Source organism: Meriones unguiculatus, chromosome 1 (genome assembly GCF_030254825.1).
Source record: "Meriones unguiculatus strain TT.TT164.6M chromosome 1, Bangor_MerUng_6.1, whole genome shotgun sequence".
NCBI classification, from domain to species: domain Eukaryota; kingdom Metazoa; phylum Chordata; class Mammalia; order Rodentia; family Muridae; genus Meriones; species Meriones unguiculatus.
In genome coordinates, this window is record NC_083349.1 from 56,796,722 (window position 1) to 56,822,557 (window position 25,836).

At 48.8% G+C, this 25,836-nt stretch overlaps 1 protein-coding gene across 2 annotated transcripts; it reads left to right on the forward strand.

Moving 5' to 3' along the window:
• The first annotated feature begins 208 nt into the window (after positions 1-208).
• On the forward strand, positions 209-21,556 carry Zfyve27 (zinc finger FYVE-type containing 27). Of its 2 annotated transcripts, XM_021662679.2 has the most exons (13): positions 209-422; positions 1,075-1,363; positions 6,431-6,501; positions 8,561-8,747; positions 11,118-11,213; positions 12,409-12,521; positions 13,339-13,478; positions 14,000-14,071; positions 15,397-15,417; positions 15,576-15,720; positions 18,944-18,990; positions 19,283-19,364; positions 20,162-21,556. In XM_021662679.2, exons 2-13 carry the CDS (start codon positions 1,167-1,169, stop codon positions 20,224-20,226), a joined length of 1,236 nt encoding a protein of 411 aa, XP_021518354.1. In that variant the 5' UTR covers positions 209-422; positions 1,075-1,166; the 3' UTR covers positions 20,227-21,556. The 2 variants fall into 2 exon arrangements, with proteins under 2 accessions (XP_021518354.1, XP_021518355.1); XM_021662680.2 differs by lacking the exon at positions 15,397-15,417.
• The last annotated feature ends 4,280 nt before the right edge of the window (positions 21,557-25,836 follow it).

Below are 25,836 nucleotides of genomic sequence, written 5' to 3' on the forward strand. Positions count from 1 at the left end.
GGGGACCCTAGCTAGGCTGGTCCCCATGCCTTAGGTCCCAAGGTTCCGGGACATTAAATGAGTTAAATCTCGTGTGGCAGAAACCAAGTTAACCAGGAATTAGCTGTGGAGGGAAGAGCGCGCAGGCGCAGTATCGATGAGCTCGCTCACCTGCGCTTGAATGGGCGGGGCTAAGGCCGGAGGCCGACCCGAGGCGGGATGGGCGTGGTGACGTCACGGACGCGCCACCGCAGAGTGAGTCGCGTCCCGGAAGCTAGGGGAGCGGAGGGACAGATTGCTCTCCGGTGGACTTGCGACTTCGGAGCGTCGGTGGGAGGTGGCGCGGAGTGGGGTGGGGCGGGCCTTGAGGGACCGCTCCGGGGCTTGGTGGCCCTTCTGTCCCCTTGGCCGTCCCTGCCCTCCCTCTCCTGGCCAGCGTCTGGGTAGGTGAAGGCCATCACGCCCCCGTCCCTGTGTCTGGCGCTCCCACGGGGTTGGGGGGTCCCCACCTGCTGGCACCGCGACCTTGGGCGTGGCCTGCTTTGCCCGGTGTCGGAGGTGATGGTGGTTGAGGCCTCTGTGGACCCTTGCCTGCTAATCCTAGGCTCCTGTCTCGCGCCTGCCCGGGTTTCCTTTCTTCCTAGCTCGTCCTGTCGGGAGTTTGGGGTCCGATCGGCCCCTTTTCCAAGTGATAAGTGGAAGAGCCAGGGTTAAGAGCGTGATAAGTGTGTTGTTAGGAAAAGTTCATGAATCTTTGGAAGTCCTGGGAAGGGTCTCCCAGTGTAACACTGGGCGTGTCGACAAAAACTTAACCGAGCTACGTGGTCCCCCTTACGCTGACACCTGAAGGATAAGTAGGGATTACCAAATAAAGATGGGAGAAAACTAACACAGGACATCGTTTCTCCTGGGGTTACCAGCTGTCTCCCTTTAACAACCTAGTTATTAACTGTTTATATGCTCTTGAAAGGTCTGTGGGGGAAAACAGCGTTGGAGGGGCTCATGAAGAACAAGCTTTATATCTGAGTCATCCGCCTCCTCCTGCTGAACAAAGTTTTCTCCAGCGTGAAATGGGTATTCCCTCTTACCTCACAGGTTCAACCCGAAGTTCCACATGAAATGATGCAAAGGGAAACGTGTTGAAGACTTGGAAGTGCATTGTGAGTGTGGGGAATCACGATTACAAGATGCAGACATCAGATCGGGACCCGAGTGGGCCAGAGGCGAGCCCCAGTGTGATGCCTGAGGTTTTCTCTGAGTGTTCACCGGCCCCTACCAAGTCAACAGCATTTGATCTTTTCAACCTGGTTCTGTCCTACAAGAGGCTAGAGGTCTACCTGGAACCCCTGAAGGAGGCAGGTGATGGTGTTCGATTCTTGCTAAGGTACAGACTTCAGCGGTTGCTCTCCCATTGATCTCTCCTGTCAGTCTTGGGTAGCTCTGGCCAGTTGGGCAGTAGTGGGGTTGTCCTTTAGTTATGACTAGTTCTGAATATTTGAGTTATTCAGGTCAACCTTTATTCCAGCTCTGTGCAGGAAAGGCAGGGAGTGGGAACCACTTGGCTTTCATCAGGATTCTTTGTGGTTGGATAAACTCCTCTTAGGGACTGCCAGAAAGCCTTGGACATTGGCTTGATGTAGCTGAGAGCAGACTTAGTTTTTTTTTTTTCTCTCCCAATATTAATATAACTAATATTAAATTTTTAATTTCGTTATTTTTGTATGTGTGTGGCATTGTGTGCAGGTCAGAGGCTAGCTCTTGGGAGTTGGTTCTCCTTCCATGGTGGATTCTAGGGACCTGACTCAGGCTTGGAAGCAAGCACCCAATGGGCTAAGCTGTTCCAATGGCAAGCTATAATTTTAAACAAACCTCAAGTACAAATACCTTTGAAAAAAACTAGACAGCAGTTTTGTTTGTTATTTGGGATTATGGTTCTCAGTTTTCTTCTATTTTTTATTTTCTGTTTCATCCTCTATAACTTTTTTTTCTAGCTTTCTTTCCTTTTCCTTTTCTTGTTGAAATGGTGTCGCATTATGTGTAGCACAGGCTGGTCTCAGACTTAAGCTTCCTGTTTCAGACTCACAAGTACTGGGATTACAGGTGTTTGCACCTGTATATTAAAAAAAAAAAGTATTTTATCTGGGAATGTGCCTATAATCATAGCACTTAGAAGGTAGAGACAAGAGGATCCAAAGTTCGAAATCATCTTTAGCTCCATTGCAAATTTGGGGCCAGCCTGGGCTACATAATACCTTGTCTCAAAAACAAGCCCCCCCAAAACAAAACAAAGAACCCAACATACCCCCAAACCAAACCAATATCCTGAATTGCAAATAAACGGTTTTACATTTTTGATTAATTTATGTCTTAATAAAGTCATTTGGTATCATCATGAAAATAATGTTATACCTAACATAATTAAAAACAATTTCCTCATATCTTCCTCTGGTCCGTTCCCACTTTCCTCCCTTTTTCCAAGGATGTCATGGACACTTATTTTGCCACCTCCTGTCAGGTTCCTCTCTAGCACTGCGTATTTTGTGTTGTTTTTACGTCATATAAGTCTTTTTCAAACTGAACCAGGCTCTCATTTCATGAAGTGACACAGTTTTGGAGAACTTCCTTCTGAGATTTGTCTGGTTGGCTGTATTTAGCTCTTTAACTGGAAGTTAGAGCTAAAAGCTGGATTATATTCAAGCTAAAGAAAAAGGAAATACTATGCCCTTAATATGGCATGACACCAAGAATCACATAAAAATTGTGTCTCAAACAGAAGAGGGCAGAGTTGTGTGTTGTGTATACATCAGAGGACAACTTACAGTAGTTGACTGTCTTCTGCCATGTGGGTCTCAGAGATCAAACTCAGGCCCTCAGGCTTGGCTGCAAGCACCTTTACCTGCTGAACTATCTCACCAGCTCCAAGTAGGTGTTCTTAACTTGGAGCCTGTGGATAGGTTTAAGGGTGAATGCCCTGAAGCTGCAGACAGAACTCTGTGTGTGTGTCTGTTCTTGCATGCTTATTCATAAAGAAACGAGCGTCTAGTTTCCATTCAATTGTTTTAAAAACATTCAAGCATTTTACGTGCTGAAGTAAACTGGTCAGAGGCTGGAGGAGTGGAGCTGGGTTGCCTTGAAGGGTGCTGTTGAGTCTATCCCTTTCTGAGCCTAGAAGTAGGGGACCGTTTCTCTTTTTTGAGACAGTATTTCTTTGTGTAGCCTTGGCTGTCTGGGCTTTGTAGACCAGGCTGGCCTTGAACTCACAGAGATCTGCCTGCCCCTGCCCCTGTGTTGGGATTAAAAGTGTGCAGCATGCCTGGCACAGGAGATCATTTGTCATTACTACATTTTTCCTTGCGCTTCTGGGCTGAAACAAGCCTCCTGGTACACCGCTTACGCCACTTCGTAATAACTCCTTGTCAAGGCCTCGCATTCTCACTCACCCCCTTAATTCATGACAGTGTCCCGAGAGATTGGGTTAGTCCAGTGTTCAGAGCTGTGCTCTCTACTGTGAGATCCATGCGCTCTGAGTGCATGGTGTAGGTAGAACAAGAGGCCCATCTCACCTCTCTGAATTCCAGCACCACCTACTGACCAAAGTGCACTTCCATCTTTTTAGGGGAAGGAGAGGTGGGGCTGTGCCTTCTGGCGTTCTCTGTCTGTCTGTCTGTGCCCCCTTCTGTTTTACCCATTCAGGCAAAGCACACAAGTTACATATGCCCTGTTCTGCTTTCCTCTGCTGGCGGGTAGTGCTTCTTGGCACACTAACTTTTAGGGTTTCCATTATCTGGAATGAGAGGTCTGAGGATATGGGAGTCAGCTTGGATGGAGGGGGAGCACCTCCCTCAGCTGTAGTCTCTAGATGCTGGCAGAGGGATCGCTGGTCTGTGAAAGTAGCTGTCAGATTAGTTTATGCTTTTGATTGTTCTCTTTTAGTAAAGAGAATCTGACTGAAGAGGGACCTAATCTTGGAGTTTGGCTATGGGGTCTGGAGCTACAGTAAAATTTTAAGACTCCTCTATGGAGCTATTCCGATTTGCTGGTCTCCCAGGATCAAACTGTCAGTGAAGACCTTAGATCAGTGGTTTTGGAAGGAAAGCAACTTCACTGGCAGTGTGATTTTTTTTTTTTTTTTTTACTTTTCAAATAGGGTTGAGTTTAGACCAAACTTTCTTTCTTTCTTTCTTTCTTTCTTTCTTTCTTTCTTTCTTTCTTTCTTTCTTTCTTTCTTTTCTTTTCTTTTCTTTTCTTTTTTTTTTTTGTTGTTGTTGTCTGTTTTAGGCTTGTTTTTTAATTTTACTGTATTGGCAGCCACCAGTGGTTTTGAGACATGTTTAGGGTTGTGTGGGCGACATGTTTTTGACATCGTGAGCAAGGCTGTAAAGAGTTATTTTACATAATATCTATTAGAAGCTGAGAGCCCAGGCTGGGGGCTGGCTCATTTTGTAAAATGCTTCCTGCACAGTTTCCTAGTTCTGGAGCTCCAGCACACATGTCAAAAGCCAGGTGTGGTGGAGTGTGCCTGGGACACTGGAGACCAAAACATCCTGGGAGCTTACTGGTGAGCTAGCCTGTCACATTGGTGAGTTCACGGTTCAGTGAGAGACCTGGTCTCAAAAAATAAGGTGGAGAGTGATCACACACACACACACACACACAGTAGAAGTCACATGTAATCTAGTAACTTCACTTGATAGTTGTATATCAGGAAATACATTAAAGGACAGGCAAGATGGTTCATTGGGTGAAGGCTCTTGACTCCAAGCCTCAGGGCTTGAGTTTAATCCCCAGAACACACTGTCCTCTGATCTCCATGTGTGTGCACATTGGTCTACATATGTGAACACATAAATAAATAAAATGTAGCAAAAAAAAAATTTTTTTTAAGAAAATACATATAAGCCAGGCACAGTGGTGCATACCTGTAATCCCAGCACTCGGAGGCAGAGGCAGGTGAATCTCTGTGAGTGTGAGGCCAGCCTGCTATACAAAGTGAGTCCAGGACAGCCACGGCTACACAAAGATACCATGTCTCGAAAAAACCAACAAAAACCCACATAACTTGTGAATGCATTGTTTGCCAGCAGCAGGTATGTTTATTTTTTTGACACTTGTCTCTCTCCTCCGATGGCTCATCTTGTATATATTAACCTTAGGATATAGATATTAGTGGCTTTGTTATTGTTATTATTATCTATTCTCTTTTGTTAGCTAGCTTCTTTTATTTTACTTTATTTTCACTTATTTTATTGTTTTTGTGACAGGGTCTTATGTAGCCCACACTGGCCTCCAGCTAACTGTGTGGCTATGGCTGACCTTGAAGTCCTGATCCTCCTGCCTCTGCCTCCCCCGTGCTGGGATTACAGACTGGCCACACCAATTCATATTAAATATAAAATGTCCTTTCCCACAGTTGTACCAGCAGCACTACCTTGTCCTAGGAGATCTGAGTCACTTCTTCCTCTTCTCTTTGGGGACTTGGTGGTGTGTGGTGGGTGCTGCATCTCTTTTCAGTTTACACTGGCTGTGTTTTCTGTGTGACTACTCCGTTGCATGCTTATTTTAGTTTTTTGTTTTGTTTTTGTTTTTATAGCCGAGGTCTGAGCTCAGGAACAAGTGCTCTCTACCACTGAGCTTCAGTTTTAGTACAGTATTTTCTCCTTTTGGAGAGAAAAAAAAAAAATATATATATATATATATATATTCAAAACAAAATGAGGTAAATGCTCAAGATTATAGAAGTAAAGAGATAAAGTAACAGGTGGGCATAGAAGGCCACATCACTGTATTGATAAGTCCTTTTTTGTTTTGTTTTGTTTTGTTTTTGTTGTTTTGTTTTTCAAAACAGGATTTCTCTGTGTAGCCCTGGCTGTCCTGGCACTCACTCTGCAGGCCAGGTTGGCCTCACAGAAAGCTTCCCGCCTCTGCTTCCGGAGTGCTGGGATTTAGGGTGTGTGCCACGGCTTCTGCTGCTGTTGATGAATTTTTGCACAAATGATAGACTGATGAGCTGAAGAGGTTTTTTTGTTTCCTCATATCTGTTATTTTCTGTGATCCAGCAAGTGGTCTGGAGGGTGTGCTGATACCGTCTTAGGAAATTGTGAAATAGGACAAAGGAATGTGCTAAAAGAACCTTGTCAGTGTCCCTTGTAAAGGCCAGCACCTTACAAAACATGGGGAAGCAGCAGTGACCAGGTTTCTCAACAGATGTTAGAAAGACTCCTCCCTCTGGAAGGAAGCTCTGTGGGTCTTCTAGTTTGGTCACCCAGGGCTGATGTGTGATCCCTCTCTTGCTCTCTAGCCTCCTGACCTGTTGATAGACCCCTGTGCATTTCTCCGTGGTCCTCTGCAAGCCTCCTCCTCCTCATGTCTAGATTGGGCTGGCTGGCTGTGCTGCCAGGCATCTTTCAGGTTGGAGCAATGGCTGTCTTGTGATCAGAACTCTGTGTTGTAGGTGGCAGATGCCTTTGTGTTCCTTGCTGACCTGCCTGGGCCTCAACGTCTTGTTCCTCACATTGAACGAGGGTAAGGATTACTTCTGGAGGCCAGTGGGTTTTGTGGCTGAATGTGGGGGAAGAACCCGGAGGTGGGACTCTGGGAGGGACTACCTTTTTGCCCTCTTTGCTAGGTCGCTTCCTCCTAGGTCTGTTTGGTGTTAGAACACAAGCTCTGGGGAGCCCTCAAAGGCCCAGCCTGTGTGTGTGACTTTGGGCACATCATGTAGCCTATCTGTTGATACCCAGTCTCCCTCATCTCTGAAGGAAGAACAGCAACAGTCTTTTCTCATGCACATGTGAGGAGAGAGCCTGTGTGTGCCACTCAGTCCAGTGCCTCACACAGAGCAGCAGCAGCAGACTGTAGCTGCTGCTCTTCTCTACTGCTTCCTTTGTGACTGCTGGCTCATGCATCGACCTTTTATTTTCCTACCTCAGTTTTTGTCATTTGTCAACATGACACGAGGTAAGGGTATCCAGAGGGGGAGGTGAGGAGACACCCCTCCCATCTGTCATTTTCTCTGGTCTAGCAAATGAGCCTTGATGTGCTGGGTAGCCACCAGCAACTAGGTGGTGACTATAGATGTCCTGGGAGGCAGTGTCTCCTGAGGACTTCTGTTATGGATGCTGTGACCCAGCCTCTTCAGGATTGGAATTGTCAGGCAGATGTAGATAAAGCAGCGCCTCCAACCCCTCCTCGGGAATTGATTGAAGGGACCAGGGTGGAATGTTCTGAGGAGCTGGTCCTCTATTTATGTGTTCTTACATAAATTTTTTCACACACATATTTCTTAATGTCTCCTGTTTCCTGTGGGCATAAGGAATCAGTGGGTTGAAAATTACCCAGTTCACACAAGATCATCTTTTTTCTTTTCTTTTCTTTTTCTTTTTCTTTTTTTTTTTTTTTTTTTTTTTTTTTTTTTTTTTTTTGAGGCAGGGGCTCTCTGTGTAGCCCAGGCTTTCCTTAAACTCACTACATAGGCCTGCTTTGCCTGGAACTACCCATTCTCCTGCCTCAGCCTCTCAGATTCTGTGGCTACAAATACAGCCATCATCATACCCAGCTTCCTTTTTCTTAGATTTTTCTTTGATTATATATCCTAGGGTTTCGATATTGTGTTACAGGGTCGAAGTTCCTGCTTTAAATTTTGTCTCTGTCTCAGTATTTATCCCTCAATTCTCAGGACCCTACATTATCCTCAAAGCTAAAGGAAAGGCTTCCAGTCGGCCTTAGTGGTAGAGGACTAAATTTTCAACATTGGGGGACTTCCAGCAGCATCCATACTGCAGATGTGAACCATCTATTGTGTGCTGTGACAGTTTCTATTTTATTTTAGTATATGGCTGTTTTGCCTGCGTGTATGTCTGTGTACTGTGTGTGTGTGTGTGCGCGCGCGCGCGTGCATGCAGTGTCTGTAGAGGCCAGAAGGAGTTGGATCCCCTGGAACTGGACTTACAGATGGTGGTAAGCCACCATGTGGCTGCTGGAAGTTAAACCCTGGTCTTCTGGCAGAGCAGCCCATACTTCTAACCACTAAACCATCTCTCCAGCCCCTGAAGCAATTTTTTTAAAGGTTTCTTTATTTTTTAGATTCATTTATTATGTATACAATACTCTGCCTGCATATATACCTGCACCTCAGTAGAGGTCACCAGATCTCATTATAGATGGTTATGAGCCACCATGTGGTTGCTGGGAATTGAACTCAGGACCTTTGGGAGAGCAGACAGTGCTCTTAACCGCTGAGCCATCCCTCCAGCCCTGCCTGAAGCAATTTTTAATGTACTACACAAGGCTAGAGTTCCATCCGTGATCACATATCTAAGTGTATTTGGTTTAGAACTGACTTTTGCAGAAGAGCTGGTGAGCATATCCATAGTATATGGTGTGGTGATAAGATCAACGAGGGAAAACAAAGCTGGCTTGAGCAGGTCATAGAGCGGGGAGGTCTGGAGACTTACCCACAGTGTGATCAGGCTAGGCAACTCAGGCAGGGCCCTGGAGGAGGCGAGGAAGCCAGCATTGGCCAGCAGTGGGCAGGCTCCTGGCCTTATTTACTATGTTAACTGTCGCGTTCTCCATCTCTTAGGTGCATGGTACTCCATGGGTGCCTTGATGATTTCAGTGCCCGCCTTGCTGGGCTATCTTCAGGAGGTTTGCCGGGCGCAGCTGCCAGAGTCTGAGCTGATGCGGAGGAAGTACCACAGCATAAGGCAGGAAGACCTACAGAAAGTGCGTCTTTCCCGCCCTGAAGCTGTGGCTGAGGTGAAAAGCTTGTGAGTACTGAAGGGAGCTAGGAGTCTGGGGGAGAGAGCCAGCACCACACCATAGGCTGCCTGTGTGCCACACACTTCACACAGACTTCACGCTACTCAGTCTGTACTGCTCTGAGCAGACACTGTTATTATCCTCCTCTTACAGAGGGAGGCAAAGGCTGAGCTAGCCAGTGACTGAGACTCCAGGTTCAGCTGCTTTCACAGCTGTGTTCTTTACCCAGAAACACCGCTAGGGGCCTTGCTTAGGTACTGCCTGTGCAACCAGTGTTGGGCTTGAATCCCACCTCTTCCACTTCTGTGCAGCATCGGACAACCTGCTTCTCTAGGTGTTGGGTCCCCGGTCTGTCAGATGTGGTGTTGGGCTTACTCAGAAGGTGTTTGGTGTTAGTCATCATCACCATCCTAACATGACGGGGCTGGTGCTTTGAGGGAGCAGCTTTAAGACTGCTGACGGATGTTAACTTTGCCAGCATCAGTGGCAGCTGGCTTTTCCTGGCCTTTCCTTGGATCAGGCTCCATATAGGCTTTGGATATAAAACAGGAATGATAACAGGACTATGAGTCATCAGGAGTGAGGCCCAGGTATCTGGGAAAAAACAAACAAAACCCCCCAAAATGTTTGTAATGTGAAGTAACTTATTTTTATGCATTTCTGTTTTACAAACATGAGCTTGTGATGTAGCCTTGGCTAGCTTGGAACTCACTCTGTAGACCAGGCTGACCTCAGACTGAGAGAGTTCTACCTGCCTCTGCTTCCCAAGTGCTGGGATTAGAGGCATGTGCCAGCATGGCTGACATTGAAATAATCTTAATATTTGGCAAGAGGTACAAGAAGGATGAAAACAGTTCCATATGTACCCTTTATCCATGCAGAGAAATTACAAACATTTGGTCACATTAGCTTTAGTTATCTATTTTTTTTCCTTGAACCATTTGAAAAATGTAAACATCAGTTCTGTTTTGTATGTTTGTTTCATTACTTGTTTGTTTTTCAAGATAGGGTTTCTTTGTGTAGCTCTGTAGACCAGGCTGGCCTCGACCTCACAGAGATCCATCTGCTTCTGCCTCCTGACGTTTTTTCTGTTTACTCAAAACACTTCGACATTTGTTTCCTGAGACCAAGAACATTGTCTTATGTATTCCCAGAACAACAGTCAGAATCAGGACATTTTTATTGATATATTAGTACTGTTCTCTGCTGCATGCTTCATAATCGTATTTTGCCAGTTGTGTTGATGAACATTTTTATATTGGTTTCTCCTGGTCCAGGGTCTAATCTAGGGTCATACACTACATCGAAGGGTTTTTTTCTTCCCTGTTGTGCTAAGATTAAATCCGAAACCTTGGCTGCCAAGCACCTCAGCCCTTGCGTTCAGGTTCTGTGTTCTGTGAGCCTGGGGCAAGCACTTCCATGTCAATGTGCTTGACCCGGGGCAGGCTTACTGTGTTTGCTCCTCAGCTGTGTTGTCCGGTTCCTTGTTAGATTGAGGGTATACTGACTGGCAGGTGGAGTGTCAGTCCCTCCTACTAGAGCCACATGATTTAGGAGGCACTAACTTTGGTCACTTGCTTAAGGCTTCTCTACTGAAAATTATTGTTTGCTCTTGGTTATTAGTAATCTGTGGAGAGATGCTTTGAGACTGAAGGATCTTGTTCCTCATCAGCATTCACTCAACTGCTGGAAAAGCCACTGGGGGCTCTTGCCTGCATCAGTTTGTTCCCGTGGTTGCGAAGTGGTTCTGTGCTTACCATTCTGTTTGCATTTACTTTCTGGCATTCTGCAGTGAGGAGATGTGCTTCTCATTTATTATCAGTGTGAATGCACAGATTCTTATTTCACTCAGTGGGATCTAATCTATTACAGTCCTTCCTTCTATCTTGGAGTGTCCTAGGTTTGGCCACTGGGACCACTTTGAGCTGGTTTTGTGTTCTTTCGTCACATCCCCATCATTTTTCAGGACTGCCTTACTGTATGGCACAACTGAATATTGACATTTGTCTGATACTTTTCCTGCTTGAGCTCTAGAAGCAGCCATGTCTCTAATGAGTCCTTTGGGTGGAAGGAGAGCACTGACTCCATAAAGTAGTGCCTCCCAATTGTAATTAAAAAAAAAAAAAAAAAGAAAAAAGAATAGCAGGGACCTTAACTGCTTCACCTCAGCAAGGGTCTCCCAAAGGGGCTTGGAATGGGCTGGAGCATCTTGGCCAGGCTGTCTTCTAGCAGCAGTGTTTACAGACTGTGACCACCGCTAGCCGCTGTGCCTGTGAGCCCAGGTTCTGCCTCCTCACAGCTTGTGTACTCCTGGATGTGTGAGTGTGTTGGTTTGGGAGGGGCGGGCCCTGGCCACTCAGAAGCTCCTGTGTCTGCAGCTTGATCCAGCTGGAAGCCTTCCTGACCCGCCTGTGCTGTACCTGCGAGTCAGCCTACCGTGTGCTGCACTGGGAGAACCCTGTGGTGTCCTCACAGTGAGTAGCCCCTTCCTTTCCACCCCACGCCCTGTAGGAGCCTGTAGGCTGAGTCCCTTCTTCCCGAGGTGGAACGGGATGCCTTGAAAAGGCTTCTGCCCCACCTGCTTCAGGCAAGAGCACCCCTGGCCCTAGAGTGTGGGTCTGCACATAAGCTTTTGATCTAGCTCTATATGGTTACGCATGTAGAAGGTTGTGCCTTTTTAGAAGGCACACAGTAATAGTACTTTAATAATTGGTGAGCACCTCACTGTGTAATCCACCACGCTGCTGTACAGCTGATCCATTCCGCTCCCTTCTGCAGCTGCTCATGTGCCTGGCAGCTTCATGTGGAATGTAAGATTTTTTTTTCCTTGTTAGTTTTGTTTGTTAATTACATACATATGAATGTTTACCTGCATGTATGTATACCTTGTGGGTGCTGGTAATCAAACCATGGTTGTTGGCAAGAGTCAAAAGTACCCTAGGCCAGTGAGCCATCTCTCTAGCCTGCATGTGAGATTTCTTTCTCTTTAGTAATGACATCATAAGTAGTTGCAATAATGTCTTTGGGATTATCGTAACGTGGACTGTGAATGATTGTAATTTATGGAAGTGTTCTATTATATATTTAGATGATTTCTATTTTCATTACTAACCCTACAGTGAGCATTTTTATGGACTTTTAATTTTAATTTTTTGAAGAATAAACTTAAAAGATTAATTGCTGCATAAATAGGATGTTTTTGAGGCTTTTCCATGTCTATAGTGACCATAACTAGTGTCTGCCTAGGCCTCACTTTGTGCCAGGTCTGTGCTCAGAGGCTCCTGTTTATTGTCTTACTCTTCCTAGTGACCGCCCGTGGAGTAGGTGCTGTTTTAACCTGCACTTTGTAGGTGAATAAAGTAATACTTGAGAACCAAGGGACTTGCCACAGGGCCAAGTGGCAGAGTTTGTTTCAGGCCCAAGTCTGTGTCTAGATTTCAGAGCCAGACCCTGTGCGCAGCGGCAGCCGAGCCAGTGCAGTGGGCCCCAGTGTGAGACACAGTGTAGCTTCACCAGCCTCACGCCATAGAAACCAGTGCCACGGCACAGAGCGCTTCCTCAGTAGGTCGCACTTTGATTGGCAGGTCTTGTCAGTTTGTGCCAGAGCTGTTTCTCACCTGGGCACTCCCCACCATTTTCCTTCTGATCTTGGACTTTGTGTTCATCCAGGTTCTACGGCGCTCTTCTGGGCATGGTTTGCATGCTCTACCTGCTGCCACTCTGCTGGGTCCTTGCCCTTTTAAACAGCACACTCTTTCTGGGAAATGTGGAGTTCTTCCGAGGTAAGGCCCAGAGAGCCTGACAGCTGGGCCAGGACCTTGTTTGGAGTTCCTGCTTCTGTCTGTGTGTTGTGCTTGCCACAAGGGGGCGGCTTCTCGCTGGAGCATCTCTGGGAAGGCTGTTGCTAGATCTCTGGAAGTGTGCTGGGGTCAGGAGGCCTGACAGTTCTCTAAGGTGGCTGCTGTTAGAGGGGTGTCTTCTCCCTTTTTTTTTTATTTTTTTTTATTTTTTTATCAGTTACATTTTATTAACTTGTCCTCTCCCTTTTTAAGACAGATGAGACACTGCTTACTGACCAGTGGCTTCTAGGAGATAAGGGAGGGGTCTTTTTCCTAATTGCTGCCTAATTCTGCACTGTGGCCACCTGCATTAGCTGTCTCATCTCTGTGTGACCCCTGAGTCTGGCTTCTGCATTCTGGGCAGTCTGTAGAGGTCCTGTCCTCTCCTTGTTTTCCCCTCTGTGTCCTCAGTTTATGGATAACTTACTATAGACTCACTGGCTGACTCTGTAGCAGAGGGACCGGTGCTGATGGAAAACACTCCCAGAGTGCCACCATCGTGTCTCTGTCTGGGAAGTTCTCTGTAGAGTTCTTTCTAGAATTTTATTTTATTATTTTGCTTTATTTTATTTTTGAGACAGGGTTTCATTTTGTAGTCCTAGCTGACGTGGAATTCACTTAACAGAGCAGGCTGGCCTTGAACTCACAGAGCCCTACCTGCCTCTGCCTCCCGAGTGCTGAGATGAAACGTGTGGCATGCCTCACCACACCACTCACTGTGTCATGTCACCTCCAAACCTGTTCTCCATTTTCTGGGCAGTGGTGTCTGAATACAGGGCTTGTCTTCAGCGGCGGATGAACCCCAAGCAGGAAGAGTATGCCTGTGATAGCCCAGCACCACAGGATGCTGGGGGGAGGGGTACTCTGCTGGAGAGTACACCTGCCCCTACACCCACAGAGGTGAGTGCTCTGCCGTCGGCAGGAGCCTGTTCATGCTTTTTTCCTTCCTCTTGTTCGTAACAATCTGTTAATGAGACATAGCTTTTGGGCTGGAGCATCTTCCTGCCTAGTCTCTGGGATGCTTAGTAACACGAAGTGCAGTGAAAATAGCTGCTTGGGCTTTTCTGAACACCTGTTCTGTGTCTGGTGCCACGCTCACTTGGTACCCTGTGGGGTGTGTTCTGAGAATGGGGATGAGGTCATTCTGTGGCAGAAGAGTGGCTGCCAAAGGCTTTAGCTAATAAGTGAGGCTGGTCTCAGGTAGACTTTGAGTGTTGGCTACCATGCTGTCTTGTTCTGTGGCCCTGCCCTTTAGGGTGAGGCTGCCCTTCCCTGCCAGTTGCTTCTTTCCTGCAGCTGTGCAGTTTCTTTGGGAAGGACCTGGGGTTCTGGAACCTGGCCCCTGGCTCTCAGCAGGTGGCTCTGTACTGTAGGGACGAGGGTTGCCAACCTTCCCTTTGCCAGAGAGTCATTCTTCCTAGGACCTCACGCCGGGCAGTGTGGAGGAGGCCGAGGAGGCTGAGCCAGATGAGGAGTTCAAAGATGCAATTGAGGTGGGTGGCCCTCTCCCTGTTTCCTCTGCTGACCAGGCTAGATGTTGGGTGGACTGAGAGCTGTGTGTGTGCCTGTGTGTATTTTTCTAACAGCCACATGGGAAGCCAGCACTCGCTGAGCTAGAATTCACTGGTTCAAAGACTGCCACTGGCCCCTTCCTTCTCCCACCATCTGTCCTGAGTGCTCAGGCAGGGCTGGCTCTGCTGGCCTGTGCAAGCCACTGTTGGGTATTGGTGGTTTGTTACCAGGGCTGCAGGTCATGATGTCATGGGTATGTTTGGGCCCTGCCCTGTACCTCTGCCTTTCTGTACACTGAGGTCCATGGAAAGCCCCTTGGGAGGGTGGAGAAAGTGGTTGCATGGCCAAGTGCTAGTTCATGGAAAGTTTAACAACCTTGATTTAGACAGTGATTTAGATTTAGGTAGTTTGAAAATGTTTTATTTGGCTTGTAAACTTTTAAAATAATTTTTTGAGCCAGTGTTTAAAACACTGGTGAATTTCAGTTAGAATTGTAGATGTGCTGTTTTCCAAGTGTTTCTGAGTCTGCAGCAGTCATTAGAGTTGAGGGGCCATCGTCTCCTATTGGATAAGTCACAAGGCTAGCAAGACGGCTGAGTGGGTAGAAGACCTGAGTTTGGTCCCCAGGACTACCTGTTAGAGGGTGAGAACTGATGCTGGAGAGTTGCCCTCTGACTTTTATATATATGTTATGGCATGTACACACTCAATAAATGAAAGTAGACAAGTCACATGCTGAAGTTCCAAATTGTCTTACACCCCCTGTCCTCTCTGCTTACTGAAGCCTTCTGACTTGCTGTTTGTTGTCCCTGTTACATTACTGTTTGTCTCAGAGTAGAGACTCATCTGTTCATGTCTCTTTGTAAAGTGGGAGGTTGTTTGAAGAGCAAGAGTCTTGTGACTTTTACCTAGGCCCTGGATACACTGCTGACCTGTCTCCCTTTCAGTTTTGCTCAGTCCATTTCAGTTGTGACTGCTATAGATTTCCTCAAGTTGATACTGGTTGTAGGCTGTGAGGGTGGAGATGGTAGCAGTTTCAAATATTTTTGTTCACGACCCAAGTAAGGAACACATTTTTATATCCAGGCCCAATTTGTCCTTCGTTCTTTAAAGCGTGTGGAACTTAAGTGAAATACTTAACCCATCTGGGCTGCTTCCAGAGAGCATGCCTCTTCACCTCCCTGGTGGGAAGTGCTCAGAGCTTAGGATGGAGGCTGGCACAACTGTGTTCCTGCTCCCTCCTGCCCTCCCCCTTCCTACTATCTCTCCGTTTTCTTTTCTTCTTACCCCGCACCTTGGGAGGCAGGAGACCCGCCTGGTGGTGCTGGTAAGTGGAGCAGGGTGAAGGGGCCAGGGCTGGGCTTGGCAGGGTTGCTGAGTAAGCTGTGCCATACTTCCTGGGGCCCGCGGCGTCCAGGTGCCTCTGCATGCACGGCCTGGGCTCTTGTAAGTGATGAGCAGGACTGGAATAAGCTGTTCTCATAGGAGGATGATGAGGGCACCCCGTGCCCAGCAGAGGATGAGCTGGCCCTGCAGGACAATGGCTTCCTCAGCAAGAATGAGGTGCTGCGCAGCAAGGTGTCACGGCTTACAGAGCGGCTCCGCAAGCGTTACCCCGCCAACAACTTCGGTATGGCCAGAGAACTGGATTGGAGGTGGGGGTATATGGGTAGGGCTGGTGGGACCTGGAGAGTGGGATGACACCTGGGCCACAGGGACAGAGCCTAAGAATTGTGGGCACTGGTAAAGATATCCATGGAACCTTGGGAAATGTGCATGTTCCCGAGGAAGTGTGAGTGTGGAGTGAATGGGTCTCTCATGTCCACCTCTCATTATTGAATATTAGGCGACCAAAAGAGAAGGAGCTCGTGGGCCCAGTGTCCTAGGGAAGATTATGCCTCAGTTTCTCCTTCTGTAAAAGAGAGTAGTCCTTGTTGAGTCGTGGATATTATGACCACAGGCCAGGGGTTAGCACAGGGCCTGGTTGGCCCTTAGTAACTGGGTGCTGTCCACGTGGGAAGTGCTGGCTGGTCTTGTAGGTCCTTGTGATCCGGCTATGTGCTGGAAAAGGCACCTTCCTTGTGGGGATGGCAGTTTTCTGGGGTCACTTCTAGCTGAAGTTGTAGTTTGGTTAGCTCATGTTTTCTTGGGGTTGTGGGTAGGTCAAGGAAAGAGCTTGCTTGGAGAGTGGCTTTGACTCTGAACATGACTTGGGACCCTGGATCTGAGCTGGAGCCTGAGAGCAGAGGTCTGGTAAGAGCCTAGAGTTGCTGGTGACTGAGAGCCACTATGACCTTTGAATTGTTTGTTCCAGTGTTTAGTGAGTTCTAAGTCTCTGGAGGGAGGGGAAATTCCTAGATTTATCTTCAGAATTTCAGGGGCCCCTGGGGCCTGCCTTCCTGCTCCTGACTAGTGTTATGGTTGTCTTTTCAGGGTTAGATGTTCTGGACCTGCTGTTTGCTTCTGTGTGTCTGTATCCCTAGGCACTCAGGATCCATCCCTTTTATCTGCATTGACTGTTGGCTTTGGTATCTGCTCCAGGCTCAGGGTCCTTTCATACATACTCTCATTTCTCAGGTGGATGGAATGGGGCAGACAGATCCTCTGGACCCAGAAGAAGACAGATACTAGAGTTCCAAATACAGAGCAGTTATTATGGCTGGTCCAAAGTGACCCTGTGGTATTTGTACATTTTAAGCAGAGGCACTGAGAGGTCCCGATTTGCAGACGGTTAACCAAGGTTACCTAAGAGCTTCATCTGGTAGGGGGGCTGGGCTTCCCTGCAGGTCATATGATTCTGCTCTGTGTCCTTTTTACCTCTTCATCTTCCCTGTGACTTCTCTGAGCCCTGATGTGTAGAAGTCCCTTCTTTTATGTCTGTCCTGTTTTCAAACCTGGGTTTTGGTTCAGATTCTTCTCACCACGATAGACAGAGGCCATTCAAGTGTTTGAGAGTGGTAGTGGCCTTTCTTGTTCTTTGATGCCCCTCTGCCTGCTACCATGCCTGTGTCCCTTTGTTGGTAGGGCCTGATCTCTGCTTTGAGGCCAAGTGTGACAGTTTTGCTTCCAAGGTGTTAGGCTCTGGGTCCAGGTCCCAGGTCAGGCTGGGATAGGCTGCTCGGGGATCTCTTAGTTATTCCAGGCTGATGTAAGAAAATATACCATACTGGGTGCGTCATATGAACGAAGCTTTATTTCCCACCATTGCAGAAGCTAGGGTCTAAGATCAAAGGGCCAGCACTTCTTGGGTCTGGTTCATAGGTGGCACACTTTCGCTGTCTCCTCCAGGCTGGCAGGACAAAGTGCTGTCCAGGGCCTCCATTACAAGAGCACTGTTCTCACCCATAAGTGCTCTGCTAGTCCCTCCCCTTCCCCCTTGAGGCCTCACTTTGTAATGCCATTGCCTGGGTATAATATATGCACTTGAGGGGACCTTCCATCTGGCTGTCTGTAGATGAGGTGGGTCTATGGGAGGGATGAGATGAGCTCTCCCTCTGGAGCCTCCACATGAGAGTCTTGGTGGAGAGTATCCCAGGCATCCCCTGCGGGCCCCTGGCCTTCCCCTTCTCTATTGGCAGGGTCACGAGGTGAGTTGAGATGGATGACTGTAAGAATTTGGGCCTTTGCTGAGAACAGGTGGAGTGGCTGGGCTCGGGATGGGTAGGACCATCCCCCTCTGTTACTGTCTGATCTGGTGTCAGCTCTCAGCCCTCCTGGGCACCAGATGTATACATGGGGACACAGCTCTGTCACTGGGCTGTGTAGCTCTGGCTCTCCATCTAGTTATGAGGAGTTAGGACATGGCTCTTTGACCTCTAGGGCAGGATAATGGGACAGGTCAAAGAGCCATGTCCTCTTTCCTCTGTCCTTGGTGGAGGAGCCACAGTCAGTAAGCACTTTTTCTTGTACCGCAAGCAGCCTAGGTTCTTTTTTTTTCCTCTGTGTTTCTATGAGGTCACCAACAGCAAAAAGATGCTTCCTCCGACACCTCAGCCTTGGACCCCTGGCTCCGTAGTCTTTAGTCCCTGGCTCCGTAGTCTTTAGTTCTTGATCCCAGGAAGCCTTTTTTAGCAAGAGCTATTGGTAATCCTGGCTGACTAGCAGGAGCTTTGGGACTGTCATGGTCAGATATGTTACCCAGGAGTCATAGTCGTGCCCTCTGCTGCTGATTGCTGTCCTTCAAGATCATAACAGGCCCCAGAATACTTTTCTCCATCTTTCATCTCTCCTTACATCCATCCCTGACTGCCAGTCCTGAGCTCTGCTGGCCTCTCTGCCGCTGTCTGAAGCATCTCTGACTCACTGTACTTGTGGCCTACGATGGTTTGTGTTGCTGCTTGCTACCAGTGCTTGAGATTCTGCCCTTCATGCCATCTTGGCAGGTTCCCAGTTTCAAGCTTCTCTCGGAATCTTCTGACAGCAAGCAGGAATGTGCAGTTCTTGGAGGCCTATTTGGCCCTCACTGGGCAGGTGTTTGTAAGGAGACATTGTGAAAGGGTTCCATCTGGTGGGCTTCATTGAGGACACTGGGCTCAGGTCCCCGTTGGCTGGCCTAGATTCCAGGGAGGAGATTCTCTAGATGCTCCTTGATGATCTGCCATGCCTGTGTGTGTGTGTGTGTGGGGGGGGTGCTCAGTGTTGGGAGGGTGCAAAGACTAGAACTGTGGGTAGCCTGGTGAAAGCTGCTCCTAGGAGTGGGAGCCTTTTCTTATTCTGAATCCAGACACTGCTCTCTGCACACCTCTGAGATGCTAGGCTATGCCAGGCCAGGCTCCTAAGCGGCCCAGTTAGAGTTGGGAGCAGTTTGGGCTGAGCAGCCTTTTTTGAGGCTTAGCTGCTGCCTTTTTTCTTAGGGAATTGTGCAGGCTGTGCTGCCACCTTCTCCGTGCTGAAGAAGAGGGTGAGTCTGGCGTTGGCTTGGGGAGCGTGCTGTGACTGTGGCTTATGCAGGACTCAAGGAGGGTCCTCAGGCCACAGAGGGCCAGTGCCCATGGTTTGCTGAGGCCAGTGTATTTTCCTTGCTTCAGCCCACACCCTTACCAGCCTCCTGTTGGCTGTTTTGTCCTGTCTCATTCCCACCCCACTGAGACCCCTCTAAAGGCTTACAGGATTGGGTGAGAGGGGGAGGAGGTACTGGGGGTATCAGGTGCCTGGGGGGGGCTCCATCTGACACTGATGTTTCTTGTCTACAGCGGAGCTGCAGCAACTGTGGGAACAGCTTCTGCTCTCGGTGCTGCTCCTTCAAGGTGCCCAAGTCCTCCATGGGGGCCACAGGTGAGGGGTGCAGGCAGTGGATCAGGGAGGCTACCTTGTGCGGTAGCCTACACCACACGAGACAACTCCCTGAGGCTCCTGTGCTCCCAGAGGAGATCGCCTGGTGGAATCTTATTTTCATTACCTCAGTAACATTTTCAACAAAAATCAAAACCATTTCTCTTCTTTTCCTAAAAACTGTATATGTTTGTTATAAATGAAACCTGTGGGTGAGCAAAAGGAAGGAAATACTTCCCATGTGTCTCCTGGGCAGAGCAACTGGGTATGGCCTGTCTGTTGCTGGCATGTAGGTAACACGAATGTGCATTGGTGTTCTTGGAAACTGGGATTATATTTCACTTCCTGCCCTGTGGTGTGGTGCAGTGTTAGGCAAGCTTTTTTTCTTCCCGTCTTACAAGTAGCACATGCTTTTAACTATACAACTTGGAAATTATAAAGAAGAAAGGAAGAGAAAAATGATCCTGTAATCTTACCACCCAGAGATTTTTAACCACTGTTAAAACATTTAGGTAAAATTTCCTCTGGTATTTTATTTAAAAAAAAAAAAAAAAAAAAAAGATTTAAAAAAGTGTTTTGTTGATGCCAGAAGATTTTCCAATGCATAGAACACCTGGGAGAGGCGTGCTGTTGGCACCAATACCTCAGCATGTCTGGGGGCAGGGCGTGCGCTGGGTCAGGGAGGGTGTGGGCTGGGCCGTGGGTGGTCTGTCTGAGGACTGGGAGGCTAATTCAGAACTTGGCGCCTTGAGCCTAAAGGGTACAAAGAACTGTCTCACTGTGTTCTTCTTCCTTTCCAGCTCCTGAAGCCCAGAGAGAGACTGTGTTTGTGTGTGCCTCTTGTAATCAGACCTTGAGCAAGTGAGAAGAGCAGAGAGGCCAGGCTCCGGCAGTTGCCGGGCCAGCAGGAGATCCTACTCTCCCATCCCTGGTCTTCTGAGGCGTGTGCTGGGCTAATGTAGCCTGACAGCTAGGTCCTTCTTGTCCTTCCCCTGCTGCCTCCAGCTGGGCTGTTGTAAGACTCAGGGGAAGAGGAGCTCCTGGGGTCCCAGCTGTTGGCCCTGCTCTGCCCTGTGCCCTGTTGACTCAGGGCTGGCAGGGAATGTCCACCAGAGGGCAGAATTGAGCACAGCCTGCTCTCATCTGGGCTCTGATGGTCAAAACCAGCCTGACTAGGCCTTAGTATTTAAGAGGCTTAAGGTCAGAAAAGAGGTTCTTTCCTGCTGGGTACTAAGTAGTCTCTGAGCGCAGAGCACCTGCAGGAAGACTCAGAGCACATGTCTGACTCTGCCCTTTGAACAGCCTCAGGATATGTTGTTTTCCAGAGACAGGATTGGAGTTCCTAGGTGCCCAGAGGAGAGTGTACATGAGGTGCTGGTCAACTCCTTCAGTGGATGGCAGCACGGGGAGCCTACAGTGGTAGCTCCTCTGACTGTCTGGAGTCTTCAACCCTGTTGGGGTGGCTGCAGGACCCTCACATCACTCCTATTCCTGCCCTGAGTCTAGGGCACCCCACCTCTCTCCCGCTGTCACATTTCTAGCCCATATCTCATGGAACATGAGGCCAGGGGAGTGGAACAGGGATTCTGAAATCCCTTGGCATCTCAGGCCCGGGGAAGTGTAGAACCTTGATGGGCTGGCTCCTAGATTCCAGGGCTGTTCCTGGAGAACAGTGTCCATTGTGGGGTAGGGTCACGTGGTCAGTTTTATGTTCCCTTTGATCTGCTAAGGGGTCGCTGTGCCTCTTTGTAAGCCATGAGCTGGCTCAGGCCCCCTCCCCTGGAGCTGCCCTGCCTTTTCAAATTATTTATTTATTTATTTCATGGTTCCTGGGAGCATGCAGTGCAGGGCAGGGTGAAGATGATGAGAGGGGCTCCTGCCTGAGACCCTTCCCAAGAGTCATGGAGTACCCTTGGGGCTCTCCACAAACTTGCATCTATAGCAGCAGAACTGTTTCTACTGCCCAAACATGGACTTGGTGCCCACACCTGAACCACATGAGTGACTCCCATCTGAAGCCCTCTTTGCTGACAGGCTGCACAAGAGCAATGAGGGTTTGGGACTGGGGACCAAGCAGGTGAGGTGTACCCCTTTGTCCTGATAAGAAAAGGTTACCTCTGTGTTTATACTGTAAAGCAGCAGAAAGGAACTCTGTATGAAGAATTGTCAATAAAAGGCCCCATGCTTATGGCTTATGGTTTTAGTCTTGTCCTTGTGCCAGCACTCTTCACCAGGATGGAGACCCAGGTCTCCTGGTGCTTCAAGTTTTTCACTTTGCCCCAAGGGTAGGCTGTGTGTGGGGTGGTGGTGGAGGGGGGTTCTGGCAGTGCAGTGTGTGCTGCTTCTGGTCTGTGAGGGAGCCAGGCCCAGTGGAAAGCTGTGCCTTGTAAACAGGTGGCCAGGTTTTGTCTTGTGACCAGACTGAGGGCCCTGGATTGGGGTTGAGATGAGAACTTAAGTAATGCAGGCTTTAGAATGGAAAGGTTTTAGTTAATCCCTCTGAGGAAGGCAGAAAGGACCAGCACTGCAGGAGGCTGAGAGCCTCTGGGAAAGGTTGCTTGGACGTGTGAGGTGCAGGTTGCTTCTGTGAGCCAGGCTGGGTGGATCCTAGGGCCTGGGCACTGCACACTAACATGTTAGTGCTGGGCACAAGCCCATGACATAGGCACTGTTTTCATCATAGTAAGGCTGGCAGTGCCTGGAAGCAGCACTGTGAGCCAGCTCCGAGTCAGCCCCACCTGCCATGGATCCGGGTGCTGCCATCCTACAGCCTTCAGACACCTCTGTCCTGTGTCCTTAGAGCGAAAATCTTTTTTTCCTTTTCTTTTTTTAAGCCAAAGAATGGTTTTAAATAATATTTTTGGAGAAGGTGTCAGGGAGAGTCCAGAGTGTAGTTTGAAACAGATGATGCCATTTTTTTGAAAGGTGACTGTCACTGCTCAGGAAGGCTGGCTATAGGGTGTAGTCACAGATGTGAGAAAAGGGGGTTTCCCCTTTTTGTTTCCTGGAGGTCCCTGTGAGAATAGGTGAGGTAGGCTTCTTTAAATGCAGGTTCCTCTAAGTAGAGCACCAGGGTTTGTCAGAATTGGCAGTAGTGTCACCATGGAACTCACTGTGGGATAGCAGACAGCTTGTCCTTTGTGGGATTGGGTATCTGTGTTAAAAGACACATGCCAGTTTGATCTTGGGCACCCAGGAGCAGGGGACAGGTAGCCAGGTTCTGTTACAGTTCTGGCTCCTGGCAGGGCAGGTCTGGAACCCTGGTCTCCAGCCTGTCTTGGGCTCAGGTTTGTTGAGGTTTTTGTGGTCTGGTGTGTTGATGCCTTCAGAAAATCTTGGCAGACCTGGAAAAGGCAATGATTTTGGATGTCTTCTGTAGCGTTTGGGGCTGAAGCCAAATGAAGCTCCATTTTCATTCCTTTTTCAGAGGTCTGTGTCTGTCCACAGCTGGCCTTGTTCGTGGACAAGGCATCAAGCATGCCTAGCCAGTAGCTCACTATAATGTCCCGCAGTGCCACAGGTTCTTTTGATTGGTGGATATTTTAAATGGCTGGATAGAGGCATACGGTGGCTAAGTGACCCACCCCAAAGGCAATGGAAATTGTGTTGCAGGTGTTCATAGCAGCCATACCCTAAGAAGTTTTGGGTAAAGGTCACATTCTGGGCAACTGTCTCACATTCTGGTCCCCATTCTTTCAGGAGCTAGCCACTGAGCTAACAAGAATGGTCTGCCCACCCAGCACCACCCCCCTTCAGTCCCTAGTAGAACAGAGGTGGCCTTGTGGCAGGAGCCCCCATCTTCCCCAGCTCCCAGTGGCCCACCTCCTGCCAGCAACACCCCAGCAGCACATTCCATTCTCTGGCACTGCTGGTGGCTGGGGATTCCGGGTTCCATTGGCTGTGATCCTTCTTCAGGCCTCCAGCAGAGCCTGCTGTTTGGGCTGGGACACTGGGCTCCAGCCACACACATTCCAGCAACACCCCCCCCCCCCATAAGATTTCCCAAGGAGTGAACTTTAGCCAGGATTACAGCTGGCTGTACAGTTGTGGGATGTGAGCTGCCTTTGTGGAGACCTGAGGCTGGAAGCTGGTAGGGATGAGAAGGAGAGGGATGGGTGGGGCTGGCTGCCGCTGCCCCCTCTGCCCAGGCCCTTGCAGGATCAACTCCCTGGAGCAACTCCCTGGAGCTTTCATGAGCACGTGCACCCTGAGCCTGGCTCGGCCTCACCTCTGTAGAAGGTGGTAACAGTCCTTGGACTTTTAAACTGTAGGCTGTGACTTTGTATGGTGTCCTGTAACCGAGCGTGGGGGTTGTGAAAAGTTTGGTAACAATAAAAGGCTACTGAACACTGAACAGCCGAGAGTGAATTCAAAACCAAACTGTGACTGCACAGCAGTCTTGGTTCTGAACAGACAACATGCGCCCTCTGCACTGTGCATCATCCCCTCCTGCCACACCGCCAGTGAAGGTTCCGCACAGCCGGTAGGTTCCTTGAGTCACCTGGAGGGAGACCATTGCCTGTTGTGAACTGCAATGTTCTTACTATATATTCAGCTTCTGCTGTTACAGGAACATAATGGTTCGCAGAAAATAAGAACAATATTTCCCTACTAGCAGGTAAACATCAAATTACTGTTGTCTTTGGCCGCATAGGATGGGCCCCTGAATTTGTTCTCTGGAACCTATGTTAAAAAGCCAGATGGGTTATATCTGTAATCTCAGCACTCCTCCAGTGAGATGGGAGGAGACAGAATTCCTCTGGAGTACACTGCAGCCTGGCATAAACTACAGACCCTGCTTCAGTAGGGCTGAAGGAGAGAACCATTTCTCTGGCTGCCATGTATGCACAAGTAATAATAAAATCTAAAAAGAAATTAAAATTGCTTACTTCAGTTTCATGACAAAAGCTTTGAATTTTGACTTGGATGAGGGATCAGGATGGTCTTGCAGAGCCTCCCTGGTCTCTGGGAGAACTCCTCTCCATTCCAGAAGAGATTCTAGGCAGAGAACAGAACCAGAGGGGCACAGAGCCAGGTCCCTTTTTGAGATCCATGGAGTAGGCTAGGGGAGTCCTCTCCCACCACCACTCCCTGCCACCAGCACCTGAGAGGTCAGCATTGTACTTCAGCCAGGAGTGGCTGGAATTCTGTGTACTTGGTGGAAAAATAATCTCTGTGCCTGGTGGACTACAGAAGTGCCTGTAAATATTTGGTTAGAGCAGGAGGCTGGGAGACAAGGAGCAGATTCAGGGAGCTGGGCTGGCTGGGCAGGGTTTGGGCAGGGTGGGTGGCAATAGCCTCCTCTGACTGAGGAGCAACAATTAGGCCTCTGCTGCCTGGGCAGAGGCCACCTGACTGCCCAGAGGTGATTTATGGACAAGTGGTCAGGCCACCTGTTAGGCCCCCGTGGGGGAGAGTTCACTGGCCCACCTTAGTCTACGCCAATGACCTTTGTGGCCATGCCACCACTTCTGTTTTGCCTAAAGTGACATTTTTCCAAGGGAATTTCCAGAGTTTTCCTTACCTGGGTGGCTCCTGTATTTTGAAGGAGCAGCAGGCTTTGGCTACTTCTGCTGGTCAGGCTATCAGAGGGCCTGGCTCCACTCTGTGCCCGATCACTTCGCATCTGCTGACGGATCCCACCTGGTCTCCACCAAGAACTCTTTCTTCTCGCCTCCAAACTGCCTCCCATCCCTGTACCTGTACCTTAAAGCTACTGTGTGGAGCCCAGCCTTCTCTGTCCCCACTTCAGGTTTCTTTGTCCTAGCAATGGCTCCCAGACCCTGTACCACTAGGTGGGAAAACACTGGGTTTTTGGTGCTTGGCGGAGGTCCTGTTTTCATTGTGTGGGGGTGGGGCCCAGGATTTGTTAAAAGCCCTGTAGATGTGCCAAAGTTCCGTGTTAAAATGCAGACCCTTGGGTTTGGTCCCCAGTAACACTCTAAAAGTAAAAAAGCAGTCTCCGTTGCAGGAAGTTTGGGTGGGAAGCAAGTGCCTGAATTCCCAGGCAAGCACTCTGTCTTTGAGTGGCAAGCGTTCCTAGCTCATATTTTTGTTTCCGGCTAGTTCCTGGACGACAAGGCCGCTGCGGACCCAGGAACGTGTTTAGCATGGTGTCAGTCTAAAGCGGCTGTCGCCTCTGTGTCAGGGCTAGTGCCCAGGAGAGGTGACGTCATTCCCTATGGCCTGGCCCTCTTAGACCTTTCTGACCCGGAATTGCTCAAGTTGGGACAGTGCATGGCGGGAGTCTTCTGACTGGGATAGGGTTGGGAAACCTGGCACTTCTGTCCCTCCTTAGGGACAAAAGGGTGGTCATCTCTGTCCCTTGCTTAGCGGTTGGGAGGTGACAGTGACCCTCAGCTTGTGTTCTTGGGAACACTGCCTTAGGCTTTCCAAGGAGATGAGCAGATGGAGCATTGGCTTGGACATTGGCCCTTGTCAGAGCCATCTGAACCTCTCTAGCCCCCCCCCCCCC

Excerpts from the sequence above, each read along its gene's own strand:
- Zfyve27 (XM_021662679.2), top strand. The coding sequence starts at position 1,167 with ATGCAGACATCAGATCGGGACCCGAGTGGGCCAGAGGCGAGCCCCAGT. Across the intron at positions 8,748-11,117 it reads GTGGCTGAGGTGAAAAGCTT|CTTGATCCAGCTGGAAGCCT; the intron begins GTGAGTACTGAA and ends CTGTGTCTGCAG. Across the intron at positions 15,721-18,943 it reads TTACCCCGCCAACAACTTCG|GGAATTGTGCAGGCTGTGCT; the intron begins GTATGGCCAGAG and ends CTTTTTTCTTAG.